The following is an 18518-nucleotide window of genomic DNA, read 5'->3' as shown; positions in this document are numbered from 1 at the left end:
GACAAACTTACTTGTCAATTTGAACCAAATAACCTTGTTGGTCTGTTTCCAGATTCACTGATAATCTATTTTATTTGATTTTTATAGCTTTGCCCTATGGATGGGAGCAGGAAACAGATGACAAGGGTGAAATCTTCTATGTCAAGTGAGTTCAGTGAACATGTTATCCTCTTCAGGGTTTCGGAAAATTGTGATGCTGGTTCCAATGAAGTATATTTTCCTAATATACATATAAATATATTTTAAAGTTCATTATTTATCCCATGCCTTTAAGCTTTCAGGTCATCTTTATGTTCTAATTTATACTCCAACAATCTTTCTCTTCTGGGAAAACAGACCAATAATATTAATGATGTCACCTTGCACTTATGGGTGAATACACATTTTTGTCCAATAAAATGCTCCCTAGAACATCTTTTTTCCTAATACTACCTGCAAACGACTAGTAATAGCAAGTAGCAAATCATAGTTCACAGGAGTAGGAAATTGCTACTCACTGTATACAAGATGTTCATGTTTTTGTAAGTGCTTTGGTGAGTAAGCACTGTGTGCAAAACCACTGTGCAAAGTGTTATTATGGAGTTCAGTGATGCATGTGCTGGTCAACTCTACTGGTTATTTATGTTTTTCTGCTCTTTACCTTCTTTTCATCAGTCACATCAACAAACGCATGACGTATTTTGACCCTCGGCAGGCGTTCACAATAGAAGACATGCAGGTGAAGCCCAAACGCTACGACGGCAACACCGCTGCTCTGGAGATACTGCAGGGTCATGACCTCTCCGACAAGGTCATAGTCATCACAGGAGCCAACTCTGGGATTGGTAAGTCGTGACTCAAAAAACATAAACATGGTTCATAATAAGACACAAATAGGCTATAACAGGGATCTTCAACAGGGAGTCTGACGCGGTACTGCAGCTTTGATGGCAAACTCACTATAAGTGTCCTGCTTCTCAATGCTTAGTGTTTGATGAGCAAAGAAAACCTGACCATTATAAACCTGCACTAGAAACCAGCTGCGTTCATTACAGTATTTTTCCAGAAGGTGGCACTGTAATATTTCCTATTAAATGATCCAAATTTGAGATGGTAATCTAATCACACCATAATGATGGTACTGAAGTTCATTCTGTTAAACTACAATGAATTTATGTGTTTATGAATTCTTAAAGATTTATATTGTGAATGATTGCAGGTGTAGAATAGACAAGCTTTTAGTATTTTGGCTTATAGTATAAGTGAAAATTAGGCTTGCCTGGAATATGACACTGCACAATGCTACAGAATTTCACACAGATTAGAAACATTGTGCACATCCCCAAATATTTAAGCTAATTTGATTAAACTTCCAACAAGAGTGTAGTACTTACAGCTCAGCCTCATCCATTTTACACATTTAAATCCATTTAGCAATGTTTTCCCACAATTAGTGGCTAAAAATGTGAAAAAAGTGTGCTGAACAAGTATCACAGTTTTAAGTCACTCATATTTTAACTTGACGACTGACAAAACATTCATGTTTTTGTTTTAAAATTCAAGCATTTATAGTCTACAGCAGACAGGCCACATAGTGTCATTTAATTAATAATGATTCAGGGTTCCCACGGTCATGACACTCTCTCAGTTTTAAAGAGATAGTTCACCTTAAAATAAAAATTCTCTCATCATTTACTCACTCTCATGCAATCCCAGAGGTGTATGACTTTCTTTATTCTGATGAGCACAAACAAAGATTTTTAGAAGAATATTTCAGCTCTGTAGTTTCATACAATGCAAGTGAATGGTGGCCAGAACTTTGAAGGTCCAAAAGGCACATAAAGGCAGCATAAAAGTAATTCACAAAGCTCCAGTGGTAAAATCTATATCTGTGAGAAACAGATCAATATTTATGGTCTTTTTTACCATAAATTCTCCTCCCTGCCCAGTAGCTGGTGATGTGCACAAATAATGTGAATCAGCAAATACAAAAGAAGAAGAATGTGAAAGTAAAAGTGGAGATTTATAGTAGAAAATGACTTAAATATGCATCTGTTTCACACCCACACCTATCATATCACTTCTGAAGATATGGATTTAACCACTGGAGTCAGATGAATTACTTTTATGCTGCATTTGTGTGCTTTTGGAGCTTCAAAGTTTTGGTCACCATTCACTTGCATTCTATGGACCTGCAGAAGTATATTTTTTTGTTAAGAAGAAGAAGAAAGAAAGTCATACACATCTGGGATAGCATGCGGGTGAGAAAAGGATTGTTTATTTATATTTATTGATTTATTGATTATAACCAATTATGGAAATACTTCACAATAATTTTCCATTTGTTAACATTATTTAACAACATTAGTTAACATGAACTACACCATTTATCAATCTTGTTTAATGTTAATTTCAACATATACTTATAAATGTTCAAATCAAATCTTGTTTATGTTAACATTAGTTAATACACTATGAACTAACAATGATCAAATGTATTTTTATTAACTAACATTAGTTAATAACAACCTTATTGTGAAGTGTTACCTTAATTATTCTTAACACTAATCAGTCTCCTTAATGTAAATCTTATCACAACTTGAAACTTGCTAAACAAACATAGGATGTATTAGATTTTTATACCGAAATAAATTCCATATTAAAGATAATAATTATCACATGGACCTGCTGATCATACTTTATGGTCCGTATTTAATTGTAATGGGAGTTTGTAGTGTAAAGTGATTGTAACACTAGAGGGCAGAGAAGCGCTGCGTGTTACTCTGAAGGATCGCCTCCACACATAATCAAAGAAAATATCTAGGAATAAGACAAATTCTTTCATTTTGTAATCTATTAATATAGTGTGATTATCATGATTATTATTGTATGATGTAAGTCATAAATCATATGAACTATATATTCACAATTATTGTGTATTTTATGTGTCAAATGGCCCTAGGCCAGATTTTTTCCAATAAAGCCTCTGTTTAAAGATTATTTATATTACACGGAGATCCCTGAAATAGTTTGTAAATATTTTGTAACACATCATGCTTAAATATTTATATATTTTAGATATGTAACTATATTTAAAACCATACCACCAAACAGTAATTGTAGGCACAAGAAAATCTGGCAAAACTTTACAATAAGTTTCCATTCATTAACATTAGTAAATGCATTAGTTAACATGAACTAACAATGAACAATATATTTTTTACAGGATTTACCATCTTATCTTGGTTGATGTTCATTTCAACATATAGCATGTATAACAAAAGTTGTATTTGTTAACAGTTAATACACTATGAACTAACAATGCTCAAATGTATTTTTTATTAACTAACATTAACAAAGATGAATAAATGCTGTAAAAATATATTGTTCATTGTTAGTTCCTGATATCTAAAGCATTAACTAATGTACAGTATGTTAACAAATGGAACCTTATCGAAAATCTTTTCACATTAAATAAAAAGTTATATTTCATTGTAATAATTGTGTTTGTCATCTGCATTTTATGTGCATGTATTTAATGCATGAATATGGCAGTAGGATTTATCTGGTAATAAGCCTCATCATGTAGTAATTAATTAAAGTAGGTGGGGTTATATTTTTTTATTAGACTGATACTCTACTGTATTTTATTAGTCCTGTATGAAAACACATTTACAATTGTCCCTCTTCCATGGTAATGGAAACAAATGCTCTTTTGTATCCTCTCTCGCTCTCTCTCTCTCTCTCTCTCTCTCTCTGCCTCTCCTCTCTCTCTCTCGCTCTCTCTCTCTTTCTCTCTGCCTCTCCTCTCTCTCTCTCTCTCTCTCTCTCTCTCTCTCTGTGCCTCTCTCTCTCTCTCTCTCTCTCTGCCTCTACTCTCTCTCTCTCTCTCTCTCTCTCCTCTCTCTGCTCTCTCTCTCTCTCTCTCTCTCTCTCTCTCTCTCTCTCTCTCTCTCTCTCTCTCTCTCTCTCTCTCTCTGTCTCTTGTTAACATGTTCTCTGGTTGTGGAGCGGTACACCTGCACCCGTGCATTGATCTTGTGGTGTGTGTTTGACCTCGGCTGATGCCTCCCATTCATTCCCATTAGTGACTTGGGCGCTTTCCTTAATTCTCCTCTATTGAACCAACTAAAAGTTACTAACCGTCTAAAGTAGCGTTCACTTCACTCAAACACCACGTCACTGCAATCAACAGTACCTGACCTGAGACCTTTGCACAGACTTTGGCTAAATGTTCTGTTTCCACTAACAGAAAAACAGTATTTTATGCGCTTGCCACAATAAATGATATTTATATAATTCAAAATTATATTTCTGTTCACATATATATGCAAATAATTGTATATAGGGCAGACCGGGGCTAGTTGTCACATGATTAATTGATCATAATGGCTATGTCTCTGTAACTGCTGTATATACTTTTCAGTCAAAAGTCACAAATACACAAATGCTTCTTTTCTATGTTACCTTTGACAATTTTGCTGTGAAACAATAGTTTTGTGTTTCATAAATGTTTCAAACGTTTTGCTGAAAAGCCTTTAATGGCTGTTAAATGGTAGATTCTATTGTGACAACTTACCCCAAATAGGGAAAATGCTCTATGTACTGAATCTTATTTCCTGGGCAGTAACAATGGAAATGTGTTGTTTTTGTATCAATGATTTATCTTGAGGGAAATATGATAATTGAAAGAATGACGTAAATGCATTTTTCTAGCAATGCACATTTCTAACTAATGCATCAGGGACAATACTTGTAAACGGATTGTATATTTTTACTACCGAGGCAGAAGTATAATATCCCAACAGCACCAAATATAGACTTCCTAGTTTCTCCCAATGTGAATTTTTCTACACGAGTAGCGATTTTATTTGTAGCAGACTATCATACATAAATCATAAATCTTTCATTTGGATTCACTTTATCTCCGTCCAGATATACCTGGTTGGCAGGTGTCTTATTTCAGATCTATTTTTTGACGCTGGAGTCAGTTCTGTTGTTTAAGTGTAGTGTGTAGCATGGGGTTATTTTTGTAGTGCAGGTGTATCGCTGTAGTCGTGGGGTGTATGGAGGGTTCCTCTCGGCTGCTGGTCTCTGATAGTGATGGATGCTCCGTGACGGTCACTGCGCTCTAACGTGCCTCTGTTTGTCTTTTTGAATCACAGCGCTGCCACGTAAATGCATGTGTACATTTAGGGGCTTCAGTATTTATTCTGTTCCTATTTCAGTTCATCACTTCTTATGGACGAGGCTGGTAAACCTGGGAATACAGGCACTGACGGCGATGTTGTTCGCTAAAGGTGACACATACACTGCATTACTCTATGTTTGAAACCAACAAACAAAACCAGCATGTCTGTGTTTGATTTGGAAGAGTTTCAATGGATGGAAATTACAATGTACTGATGTAGGAATTTACAGGAGTTAAATATTTATGTGATTTGTATAATTTGTGTTTATTTATATTTAAATCTCCCATCTTTATATGCAGAGACAACTAGCAGGAAGCCTAAGTTTGTAGGTTGATTCAGTTGAAAAGTGTATTTTGTGGCTCTGTGGCACAATCAGAATGTTCCTCTGTTGGTTTGGGGGTCTGTTCAGCAGGGTTCCAGACGAAAAAATGATTGCAGAGCCATTTGCTCCTCAACTGAAACTTGAGCTGTTTTTAGTTGCCAAATTCCAGAATTGTTCGATTTAGATGGTTGTTCAGAAGCAAGAAAGACGGCTGTTTATTGATTAATCGGCCTGTAATAATAATAAAAAAAAAAATAAATAAATAATATATATATATATATATATATATATATATATATATATATATATATACACTGATCAGCCACAACATTAAAACCACCTGACTAATATTGTGTAGGTCCCCCTTGTACCACCAAAACAGCGCCAACACGCATCTCAGAATTACTCAGTGTATATGTATGTATACTGTATAAATATATATATATATATAATGTGTTAAATGTTCTTAGTCTTTCCTTACTGTGACGGGACGGTTCAGACACAGGCTACAAGAGTCCAAATTGAATGAAATCCAAGACGCAGTTTATTGTGCTCAACAATAATCCATAATGTTGTCTTTTTAAAACAGCATTTAGTAATTAATTTCAAGAAATCTCTGTTGTGAATATGCATCATAAATTGCACGTTATCATATTATAATTAATCAGTTCAACCAAAAATCCTGAAATTCTTACATCATTTACTATAATGCCATCCCATATGTGTTTGACTTTCTTTCTTCTGCAGATTTTAATACTTAAGATCTGTACACTCATTTTAATGCAAGTGAATGGTGACTAGAACTTTGAAGGTCCAACAATCACATAAAGGCAGCATAAAAGTAATCCATATGATTCTAGTGGTTTAATATGTCTTTTTAACAGATGCAGTTACTTTGGGTAAGAAACAACTAAATGATTAAATTGTTTGTTTTGTTTTTTGTTTTTAATATAAATCTTCACTTTTACTTTCATAATGTAAAAGTGAAAGTGGAGATTTATAGTAAAAAAGTTCTTCAATATTGATCTGTTTCTCACCCACACCAATTATATCACTTCTGAACATTTATATTTAACCACTGAAGTCCTCTGGATTACATTTTGCTGCCTTTATGTGCTTTTTGGACCTTCAAAGTTCTGGCCACCATTCACTTATATTGTATGCACCTACAGAGCTGAAATATTCTGTTAAAATCTTCATTTGTGTTCTCATCTGGGATGACATGAGAGTGAGTAAATGATGTTAGGGTGAACTATTTCTTTAAGTCTAACGAACATGAAGTACACATCACAGTAATGGTTCTCATTACTGAAAAATGCCTCGCACTTCAGTGAGGGAGTCTGATTCACTGTATGATTCGCTGAGAAAGAGATACTGACTCAAACTGTTAACCTGAGCTCCTGAGTGCAAACTCATTTTGTGAAGCTTTTTAGCTAATCATGATTCATTAAAAAGACCCGTTCCAGAAAGGTCATTTGTTTAGGAATCGGACAACATGACTTGCGCTGTGTTTGTTGTTGCGTGCAAAAAAATATGTTTTCACCCCTAGTATATATTGGTCAGTATAAGTCCAATATCACATTCAATGCACCTTTTAAGGTCTTTTCGCATTTTACAACAAAAACAAACCCCCGACCCATCGCCCTGTTATGCAAGTGAAAAGAAAAGGGTAAAATAATAAATAAAGAAATGCAGTGAATGTAATAATAATATCAATGACATTTTGTTCTTCAACACTTCAAAATATTTTTTGGCGGTTAATAGGTTCAATGTTTTGACTTGTCTAAAGCATGGCACATTGTGTCATTCTGAATCTCATCTCCTTGTGTTGTTTTGCAGAAAGCTCTGGATCAGAGCAGGAAATGAGAGCATAAGGTGGCACAGGGGATGAATAACTGGCCATACTGACGGGAAATCTTCTGTTTTATGTTCCTTGATAAATGCCATGCCCGCTATGTATTTCCACTTTAATTGAATTTTGATGGCTGTATGACTGTGTTGCTGTGCCCTCTCACCAGGGCCGTGTCGCTAGGTCTCTCTCTTGGCTAAAGGATTAGATGATGGAGTAACTCATTCCTTTTTCTTTCTCTAGATAAAGCGCAACATTTTGTGGTTGAGTGGTAGATTGAGGCTGATTTGTTCAACATAACTGACACTAAATTGATTCAGACACCTGTAGTATTTACTGCCTTTCTTTGTGTATGAATAGGAAGGCCTATCCCTACATTGCACATTTAAACAATAAGCATGCAGACGGAGAATCTTGTGTACTTTTTTTAGTAAATTTTTTGCCTACGGTAATTGCTTTCTACTACCAATAAGATTGTAGTACTCGAAGCTCAGCTTGTTTAACACATTTTACCGTGTTTAAACCAACTTCTGAAGATATTCCCCCAAAACGAGTGCAGTGATTGCTAAAAAAAATCTGATTTTGTCTGAGACTGGCAATAAGGTACGTTAGGCTGTGCTATGCTATCAATATAGTCACAGCTAAAGGGTGTTGCTAGACATGACCTTGAGTGCCATATTGCTTTTATAAAATGGTTACTACATACAAAAATATTAAGGACACAATTTTATAATTTTTTAAATAATTTGTATTAAGTGGCGTCCCCTCAGCCTCATCTCATAATTAAACGTAGCTATTCGTACGTAACATTTAAAGGCGCATTTGGACATGTTTGGATACATTTTGTTAAATGGATACATGCTTTAGAAATGTACAAAATATTTGTGAACATTTTTTATTATAAATATATTTGAATAGTTACATTTTTACTATTTTTATAGATATTTCAGATCACTTAAAGGGATAGTTCACCCAAAAATGAAAATTCTCTCATTATTTACTCCCCTTCATGCCGTCCCAGATTAATATAACCTTTCTTCTGCAGAACACAAAGGAAGATTTTTAGTAGAATATCTCAGCTCTGTAGGTCCATACAATACAAATTAATGGTGAATAGAACTTTGAAGCTCCAAAAAGCACATAAAGGCAGTAGAAAAGTAATCCATATGACTCAAGTGGTTAAATCGTTATCTTCAGAAGTGATGTGATAGGTGTGGATGAGAAACAGATCAATATTTAATAATTTATTTACTATAAATCTCCACATTCACTTTCACATTCTTCTTCTTTTGTTTTTGGTGATTTTGCATTCTCTATGCAAATCGCCACCAACTGGGCAGGGAGTTTATAGTAAAAAATAGCTAAATATTTATCTGTTTCTCACCCAGACTTTTCATATCGCTATAGATTTAACCACTGGAGTCTTATGGATTTCTTTTGCTGCCTTTTTGTGATTTTTGGAGCTTCAAAGGTCTGGTCACTATTGACTTGCATTGTATGAACCTACAGAGCTGATATATTCTTCTAAGAATCTTCATTTGTGTTCAGAAGAAGAAAGAAATATCATAAACATCTGGGAGTAAAGGATGAGAGAATTTAGAATTTTTGGTGAACTATGCCTTTAAACGTACCTCTAAACCTAAAAGTAAAAGGTATATAAATGTACATTGACAATAATTGTTAATAGTTGCAATAATTAAATAATAGTTGCAATATACTAAACCATTTCCAAGTAATATAGTTCTTTGATATGAGTTGACAGGACCAGAAATCACACAGAACTGAATGAAATCAGTATTATGTCAGATTAGGTAAAAGCTTCAACTGCATTAAATAAATGTGACCGTATTGAACATTTAATTTGCCTCATTGATTATACATTTTTTACGTTGTTCATATGTAAAATTATTAAATTTTAGTTGCTGTCAATGCATCAATATTGTACTGTAATACACAATAATAAATGAAGGTTAAGAGTTGGCCTCTATGGGTGCTGTGCTGTGATATACATTACACAGGAGCTAAGTGAACAAGTATTCCACGTCTCATAGGTGTTACTATATTGGGTCATTTAGCACTGCTGAATAAGCATCCTGGATTTGGAATTCTCTGTTTTATAATTCACACAATAATTATACACAATTTTGCAAGTATTTTAATAAACACACAAGTAATGAAAACACATCTTACTTTCTATCTATGGTTCCTTATACATTTTAGTAAGCTCTATAATCCTCCATGTGTCTGTGGAGGCTATTATTGATATTGAGTGTCGAAGGAAATAGAATCTGAGACTTTTAATGCTCGTTTCATGTCCGATTTTGATGAATCTGTTTATCGGCTCTGTAATGAACGGCAGGTATGGGTGGTTAGTTAAATTATTGAGCGTTATTAACCTTGGATGAAATTCACATAGCACAGAAAAAACTGATGGAACATGCAAGAAAATTACAACTGGGGATAAAACGTTCGATAATGATTACGATCTCAGTACCACCCCAGTGAGTGGCCGGAATGCACACACATATATATATATATACCTATATAAAAGATATTTTACCGGCTTTTAAAGGTGGAAAGATTTTAAAATATTTAGGAGTGGTTTAATGTCAACTCAAGGGGTTTATGGATCCAGTTTGCTTTTACTATTTTTGTGAGAGCAGAGATTTAAGTTACATGACAACTCGGTGCACTCTTCTCTCTCTCTCTCTCTCTCTCTCACTCTCTCGCTCTCTCGCTGCCTCTTTAAAAGGAGTTCAATGAGAAATGTAACTTCTGCCATAATTTATTTACAATCATGTTGTTACAAACCTGTATGATTTTATTCAGTAGAACTGAAAAGGAGAAATTTTGAAGAATATCCATGCCACTCTTTTCCATATAATGAAAGTGACAGAGACTGTCAAAAAAAAAAGTAATTAAAAAAAAAGCACCGTAAACATGACTTATTTGCTATAATATAAGTATTCTGAAGTCATACAATAGATTTGTGTGAAGAACAGACAGAAATTATTAATTTAATTTTATAATATACAGTTTAAAGTAGGGCTGTCATTCAGTTAAAATGAATTAATTAGATGACATGCTGATTAATTAATCATAATTAATCACATATATATGATAGTTGCTTTTTGGAAATATCGGTTATCGGCAAAAATCTGTGCCAATAAGTTTTTTTCCCCTCATTTTATTTTATTCCTCATCAATAAACTTCATCTGGTGAAACATATACATATAAATTCTTCATCTGGTAAATATATAGGCTATAAAATGTTTAATTTGGTAAATACTTTCATAGACCCTGCCAAGACTCTGTTATTTCAAAATAAGGGTCCCGTGTGTATTTTGGACTTGTTTAAAGTTGAAAGTCCCGTAATGCACCAAATATACATTTTTCTAGTTATTATTGAGATTTTGGTTGCACAATAAACTGCTTTTGGGATTTTATTCATTTTTGACTCTTGTAGCCTCAAGGTCTGTAATAGTTAGGAAAACCTTTTATTAATTTTAATTTAAATATTATATAATTCATTTTTAAAAACTATCGGCCGATTAAACTGTTATCGGCTTTTTTGACCACTATAGTTATTGTATCGGCAAAATCCGCTATCAGTCATCCTCTAGTTTTAGGTAGACCCATATATATAGATTTTACAGATTAATTGGTGCCGATAGTTGCTTTTTGGAACTATCAGTTATTGGCAAAAATCTGTCGAAAGTTGCCAATAGTTTTTTTAAAAAAAAAATTTTTATTTAGTAATTTCAAAATAAGTGTCTCCACTGTGTTTCGAGCTTGTTTTATAATTAAAAGTCCTGCGTTATGTACCCAATCTTAATTTTTTTCTAGTTGTTATTGGGATTTTGGTTGAACAAAAAATTGCTTCTGAAATTTTATTCATTTTGGACTCTTTGCCTTTTCCTGCCATAATAAAGAAATAATGCTATGTTTTAGATTTTTTTTACATTACATTCTATAAATCAATTTGAAAAAAGATCAGCCAATTAATAGGTTATCGGCCTTTCCCACCACCTTTGTTATCGTATCTGCAAAATCCACTATCGGTCAGCATCTAGTTTTTAGTAGATTTTGTCAAGTTAAAAGTAGTTGAAACATTAAAAAGCTTGTTTTGAGATCTATGCATTCTGTTGTCAAGAACACATCCTGTGTGACCAGCTAACCTTCTGTGTCTGTGCTGCTTGTGAGGTTTGTTAAGATGCTAACTGCCCCCTGCTGATGCAGCTCACAAAAAAACAAAGTTACATGTACTTCAAGCATGTTTGTAGGAAAATACGTACTTTTATACGTACTCAAAATTGACTTATGGGTCAGGAGGCATGATTCATTTTTTAATACTTTATTTTCTATAAAGTTAATTGCTCTAAATGAACATGTTAAAATGACAGCCCTAGTAAAATGATAACTTTCCCCTCTGCCAAAGCTCTAAATTGGATGATGGCAGGGTCCGAGCGTGGAGACTTGCATTAGGGGTTGCTATGGGGATGGGGTGACCGATGTGAACATAAGGCACAATGATTAATGGCAATGTGATTTAGCCGAGGCCACTTGAGGGTCAAAGATGGAGTATGTGAGGGGAGGGCGGCAGAGGGCAGCTGGGGCAACAGCAGCAGGGGTAATAGAACAGCGTGGGGCTGGTCAGGTGGAACTCCACTCCTCACAATCCGGTAATTACAAACCATACATTTCACTTTGGCCGTGACAATGCCTCCCCCAAACCCAAATGAAGATGGGGGGATATTAATGGTGTAAATTAAGGCTCCCCGCAGAATGACAGGAACGCCAGACTACCTATTTTAACCCAAATGTACTGTATATACCCCACCTGCTTGAGCCGCCCTGCAGGTAGAATGCGAAAGCAGAAACGGAGCCACCAGTAAAGCTTTTAAACTGAAATGTAAACTTGGTTATGATCTTCATGTTGTGTTTATACGTATATATATACAGTCCATTTCCATGTCTACTATGTGGAACATGCAAAATTACTAAATAAATGGGACGCCAAATGGAAGCAATAGCGATTCCATTTACATTGAACTGCCCAAACGAGGTGTGTTGCTCATCTCTTCCCAATAATCTCTGTAACACTAGAGGTCTGGGGCTCGACCTCGAGCTTACAGGACCCGACAAACCATTGGGTTTTGGTCCAGGTTCAGGTCAGTTTTTTAAGTATAGCTTCGGGTTTGGGTTAGGTTTCAGGTTTGTAATTAATGAAAAAAATAAACTATTACTGTATTGTAAATATTTGGATTAAATGTATATTTTTTATGATATAGGCTACATTTATTTAGCATATAATATTATTCTGTACTTTGAATGGAACTTTTTCATGCATGGGCTCTCACTTGTAGACATGTGCAAACAGAAAAGTTAGGTGCTGTTCAGACCGAATGTGTTTTTACGCTGTAGACAGATATCTTTGACTATTACACCATGTCTCGTTGTTTTTTGTGTTCTCATACAGGACCGTAAAGTTAAAAGTAACTTACATTTTTTAAAAACGCATTGATAGGAATTTTCAGGATTGGCCCCCAAGTATTAAGTCAGGTCTGTAGTCGCTGTCTCGATCCGGATTCTCACGAGGGGAGAAATGAGTGACAGACACCGAGCATGCATCAGAGATTTCTCATACTTTATTGTTCAGCACAGCATTATATATCTTTCTAAGAACAGGAAAAGCAGTACATTAACTACATTAGCCAATGAGATCAATCATTACCCTGTTTGGATAGACATACATAAAGATTCTGCATTAATTAAGTAAATGAAACAAAATATTCTAGAACAGAATGGTATGAGTGGCATTACCCTTTAATTTGAGACACTCAGAGATGAAAAACAGGGAACCCTTTCCACATGACTCCCATTACTGACACTCACACTATGAAAATAGTCCTAGCTGTCAAATGTCAGCTTAAACATGTCAACGCTTCTATTGCAGACACACCTACATTTACACACTTATTCAAGTGTGATTAACTTTTGTGATAGCTCACCAGATAGAGTGTTGGACTTGGACTGCGGCTCGAGACCAGTCAAGAATGAAAGCTGACATGTGAGACAAAAGTGTCATAAAAGACACGACTGCTTCACTAAATGTGCTTTTTATGTACCGCAAATGCGATAGGAACCCTATCGTTTGGGTTTAGGTGTTGGTTAAGGGTAAGGATGTCTGTTTTGTTCACCTCTCGTTTATCTTTAAGGACAGGATTGGATAGGTTTAGGTTAAAGTTTTAGGTTAGGGAAGTATTTGTACTCGTTAAAACCTCCATCTATAAACCTTGTCCGCTTACGACACCATTTCACTCGCTTTTGGTGCCCCCCGCTGGACAATACTCTTGAAAACTGTAGGCAAATGTGTAATAGACTGCATAATTTTGGTCTGCAATGATGTTGCCACGGTCACGTAATTTTCATGGGATCAGGCTGAAATCGCTACTGAATGACATTTGCACACGCTATATTGCGGAGGATGCAGCAGACCACTGTCATCTGACACACTTTGGCAGGACTAAACAGCATCACTCCACTACTCCAGACACTTTACATGCCGAAAGTGCATCTAGAATTATGCCAGGTCGTAAAGCTTTTTTTCCATTATTTGATCATTATTTGATGAATTACTTCTGATATGATTGTTAGATAATGTACACAAACATCTCTTTCAATAAAATTCCTTTTACCTTGCATTAATGGCGCGATATAATTGCGGCAGGCAATTTTTGTGAATAGTAGTATATAAGACGCAGGTTTTCGCTCTGAAATACCAAGCGTAAATGTGGCACAACTCTTTAGTGATTTCGCCACTGTATGTTTAACATCACTATACTGTTACGAATGTCGCTTACGTGGCCTAAAAACCCCACATCCTATTGGAACAAATTGACTTGCTTGGAGAAGCCTTTATAAAGAGAGAGGGATTTTGGGTTCGGCCTTTAAAGTTTACTGCACCGTCAGGTCGTGTTCAGGCTTCAACTTGAACCACTCTTCACTATACTGTAAATCTGTCTAATAATGAACAAAGCCCAAAAAACACAAATCTAGGGTAGAAGTGAGAGTGATGAAAAAGAAAATCAACGAGAATCATGCGGGCGAATCAAAATGTTTCTCAGTCTAGCACTTTGTTTATATTGGATCCTTCTTCCATTTGTAGCTCCAAAATGAACATGTCCAGGATGTGACCAGGAGAAGAACTCAGCACAATAAAATCTTTAGCTGACCCAGAGGTCATCTCTGGAACATCCCGTCTTTACATTGTTAACACACAAAACTAAAACCTTTATTTGCTCAAGTAGAGCGGTTCTCAACTGGTTGCAGGTCACTTTGGTGAGGGTCATGGACAGCAGGGATAACGCAGTTCTACATGCAACTTAACATAAAATAATGCATTGTTAGGATAGCAAAATAAATAGGCTTGCATCATTGAAAAGGTGAGAACACTTCCCAGATCTTGAGGCTGTGCATCAAATCAATAATAACTTAATATAGTGGTCATATAACTGACCTTGTATTTTAATCAGCCGTGAAACGTCTCACTAGTTTAGCGAGATTTCTCCCTGCACATGTGCTAGATCTCTCTACCTCTGTTTGGTGAACAAGCGGAATCATTACGTCCAAATTAATGTCAAGCCCCTCTTATTTTCCATAAATAATACACGGTGGGTCGCTGTTGTCATTAAACTTGTTCTAATTTGTTCTCCATTACAAAAAAAAACAACAGCGTTGATTAATTCACACTTCAAGCTAAACAACAGCCATGATTTTTACAAGGTGACAGGGAGAATTGCTCTTTTCATCAACACTAATACAACACTCTTTTCTGTTAATAAGTCTCTGTGCAATAAAAGCACAGTGGTTAATTGTTGTCATATGAATCTGCTTTAGTAAATCGCTATTTTCGCTGATGGTTTACTGGCAAGGAAAACATTTCAATTCTCACATTTCTTGTTTGTATTTTGGCATCTATTTCTTGAAACCACATCCCTTCGTACAGATACACACAGCGCTCTCCATTACTCCTAATAAGGTGTCATAAAATTTAATTCCATGCTTGGTTTGTCAGAGAGGAGTTCTTATCCTGCTCCAATTTTGAGTTTTAATGGGTAATACTCCTTAGCTCTCTCCTCACAATTAGGCCTCCTAGTTACCATTTAATGAAAATCAGATTAAAACATAATCTAATTAAAGTTCATTTTAATCCACGCTATCGTGCAGCCTGTCTGTCGCTCGGAATCATGCAGCACACTGTCAGAGTTGGTTAGTTTGCATAGAAGAGGAAGGTCAGACTATCAATGAAGTGTTTTTACATATGCCTGTGTGTGTTGGTGAACTCTTATGATGTGTACAAATATGCACTCTGAGCTGTGGCCTAACAGTTAGTGCATTGAGCTTGGATGCTTGAGCGCACAACACAAGATTAAATCTCGTACCATTTTCTGATCCTGTTTACCTTCCCTTTCAACATCATTTTCTAGGTTTTTCCAATGAAAACAAGTTCAGTACAAAATGCACACCAAAAGAAAGAAAATAAAAGAGATATATTTTAAATTAGAAATAATATATTGCATTAAGAAAATAAAACTTGTTTTAGGACCATTAAAACTTTTGGAATATGCCACTATTTTTATGAAAATTAATACTCAAATGTATTACCATCCAGACTTTTTAATTTATTAATTATGGATTTTTTTTAATCATTGTTTCAGAAAAAAAAAACACTTTAATAGAATGATTTGGAATTTTAAAATCAGCATATATTTAAGCCAGTACAACTAATAAAATTATGATTTATAAATACTTACATTTTACTTACAAAATGTAATTAATATGTCATTAATGAGAATCTTAAGGTCTAAAAATGCAAAATATAATTTCCAGTGGCGATTACTTTAACATCCTGAGACCCGAGCATGACTGCTGTGGTAATTTTTGATTTCCCTTTTGATTTTTTTATCTAGTAGCACCTAATAAACAAGCAAAACAAAAAAATCTAGGCCAAATAGTTTTATTGAAAATGAATGGAAACATATGTGGACAGTGAGACTAAGTTGTGAAATGTAATAATTTAAAAATACCAAGCTGTAGGCGTGTTGGTTATTCATGTTTTTGACTTACAGTCACCTCCCGTGTGCTGTCTGTCTGCACTGGTCTCAGAAAAGTTTGAAATGCACCTTAACTCCAGATAAATCCTCTGAAAGCAACATTTTGTCAGCTTTTGGATGAACCCATTGATTCTCAATGTAATAACCACAGTAAATATATATTTTCTGTGGAAAAAATTTGGTAAAGTACACATTAGTGGTGTTTTGCACTTATCAGGCTAATCAAGCCTCAGAGAGGGATAAAGGCCGAGTGCGGAGGATTGTGCGGGAGAGAGAGATCGTTTATGGACATGTCCGTCATGTGTGTGTGTTTGTCTTTTGTTTAAGTTACTCATTAAAATATTATTTACATTGCCAAGCTGAATCTCGGCTCCTCTTTGCCCGTCTAAACCCCTTTACACTGGTGCCGAAACCCGGGAAGGAGGAGGGATATGCCATAGTAGAGTTCTCGCCACTACCGTCCACCTCAACGGAGCAGCCGTAATGCTGTTTATTAACAATTACTAAGTAATGGGAATTGAAAATGTCTGTTATATAGTATCATCCTATTCAGTGAGGAAAAAATTTGTCCTGTAAATGTTGTGAATTTGCATACAATAGATAATGCAGGAGCCAGATTTTGTGCAGATAATCATTGGCAAAAGAAGTTGATGCTGTTCGTGATTGAAAGGGCTGACTCACGGCTGTATAGAACCAAATATAATCAGGATATTTGCAGGTTCAGTTTCACATATCACAGGTGAGACACAATTGTTTGACTTCAAGAATAGTGAATTAAAGAAAACTTTGCAGTGAATTTTCTTTGAACGTTCAGTTTTCATAATTGATAGCTTTTGTTGCCTAATGTGCTGACAATATTTCTGTCACAACTGCGGTTATCATTTTTTACATCTGTAGATTTGACTGCAGTACACAACTAAGCAATTTTATATAATGAAAAAGACGCTATCAAATGCTCACCTAAACGGTGTGATCCATGATTAGCAAACAGTGTAATTAAACTATCGGCATAAAAGCTTAAACGCACGCTCCGGTCGGTGACTGATGAACTGATGACGGCTGAATGCTGTTGCACGTGCCAATGAGCGTTGTTAAACTCACCACTAATTGCTGAGGCTCGCAATTATGAACGCTGAGTTTTGCACAGAGAGCGCTCTGGTATTTCAGATCGCTAGACAATTTGTTCAAAAATCAGTCGGAGGGCCTGACAAAGATGATTGGCGGGCTGGATTTGGCCCGTGGGCCACCAGTTGACTAACCCTGGCATATGAAATGTAAAAGCACCATTGTCGAGCGCTGAGTGGAGATACACAAGCAGTTATTTGCAATATGACGTAAAGCTTCTATTTCAGTTTTCATAATCAAACATTTTGCCTATTGGCACCTTTAATTGTTGCAAAAACTGATTTGAGCTCAGTTGATTATTTTCATTCAAATATAATTGTAGTTTGAGCAGTTTTTGGGAGAAAATCGCTGACACCAAAAACAATTTGTGTTTTCTTTTCTTGAAAAGTTCCAGCCGCTGCTGATAATTTCGTTTATCTTTCTTTGGATTTTGGGGTTAAATATGACTCTGCTATGTTCCTGACAAGTTTCGGGAGATTCCCCCTTGTGTCCTGTCCAGATTACAAAGTAATTATTTACTGTAATCTAATTACTTTTAAGTAAAAAAGTAGTATAATACATTACATTGTAATCAGATTACAGTTACTGACTTTCATTTAAAGTAATTTCTTTTAGGTACATAGCTTGCACTAAAGTAATATGTATAATACAATTAAAATATGAATTCATATGTATGTCTGTTAATGTTTCTGTGACAGCTGAAGTGTGTGAGACAATGAATGAGGAGGAAATATAGACATTTTCAATAAAGAAACTTAAAAGTAAAATAAATAGTGATGTGATTATTTTTAGAAGAAACAATCAGTAAAGTAACCTGATTACATTTTTAAAGAAGTAATTACAAATTTGTAGTGGATTATTTATTTTAAGTAATTTACCCAACTCTGGTCCTGTCTGTAATAATAAAACGTTTTGTTAAATGTGATTTTTGGAT

General features: G+C 35.2%; 1 protein-coding gene across 2 annotated transcripts in view; it reads left to right on the top strand.

Annotated features, from left to right (window-relative positions):
* The window catches only part of LOC127638236 (WW domain-containing oxidoreductase-like), a 401462-nt gene that overhangs the window by 878 nt on the left and 382066 nt on the right, over positions 1-18518 (top strand). Inside the window, exons 3-5 of one of the 2 annotated variants that reach the window (XM_052119675.1) lie at positions 88-145; positions 655-824; positions 5208-5279. In XM_052119675.1, the coding sequence (XP_051975635.1) occupies positions 88-145; positions 655-824; positions 5208-5279 (300 nt within the window). The remainder of the gene's footprint in view (positions 1-87; positions 146-654; positions 825-5207; positions 5280-18518) is intronic. The other variant, XM_052119676.1, reaches the window with a different exon arrangement.

Source organism: Xyrauchen texanus, chromosome 46 (genome assembly GCF_025860055.1).
Source record: "Xyrauchen texanus isolate HMW12.3.18 chromosome 46, RBS_HiC_50CHRs, whole genome shotgun sequence".
NCBI classification, from domain to species: domain Eukaryota; kingdom Metazoa; phylum Chordata; class Actinopteri; order Cypriniformes; family Catostomidae; genus Xyrauchen; species Xyrauchen texanus.
This window is presented reverse-complemented; position numbering and strand designations above follow the sequence as displayed.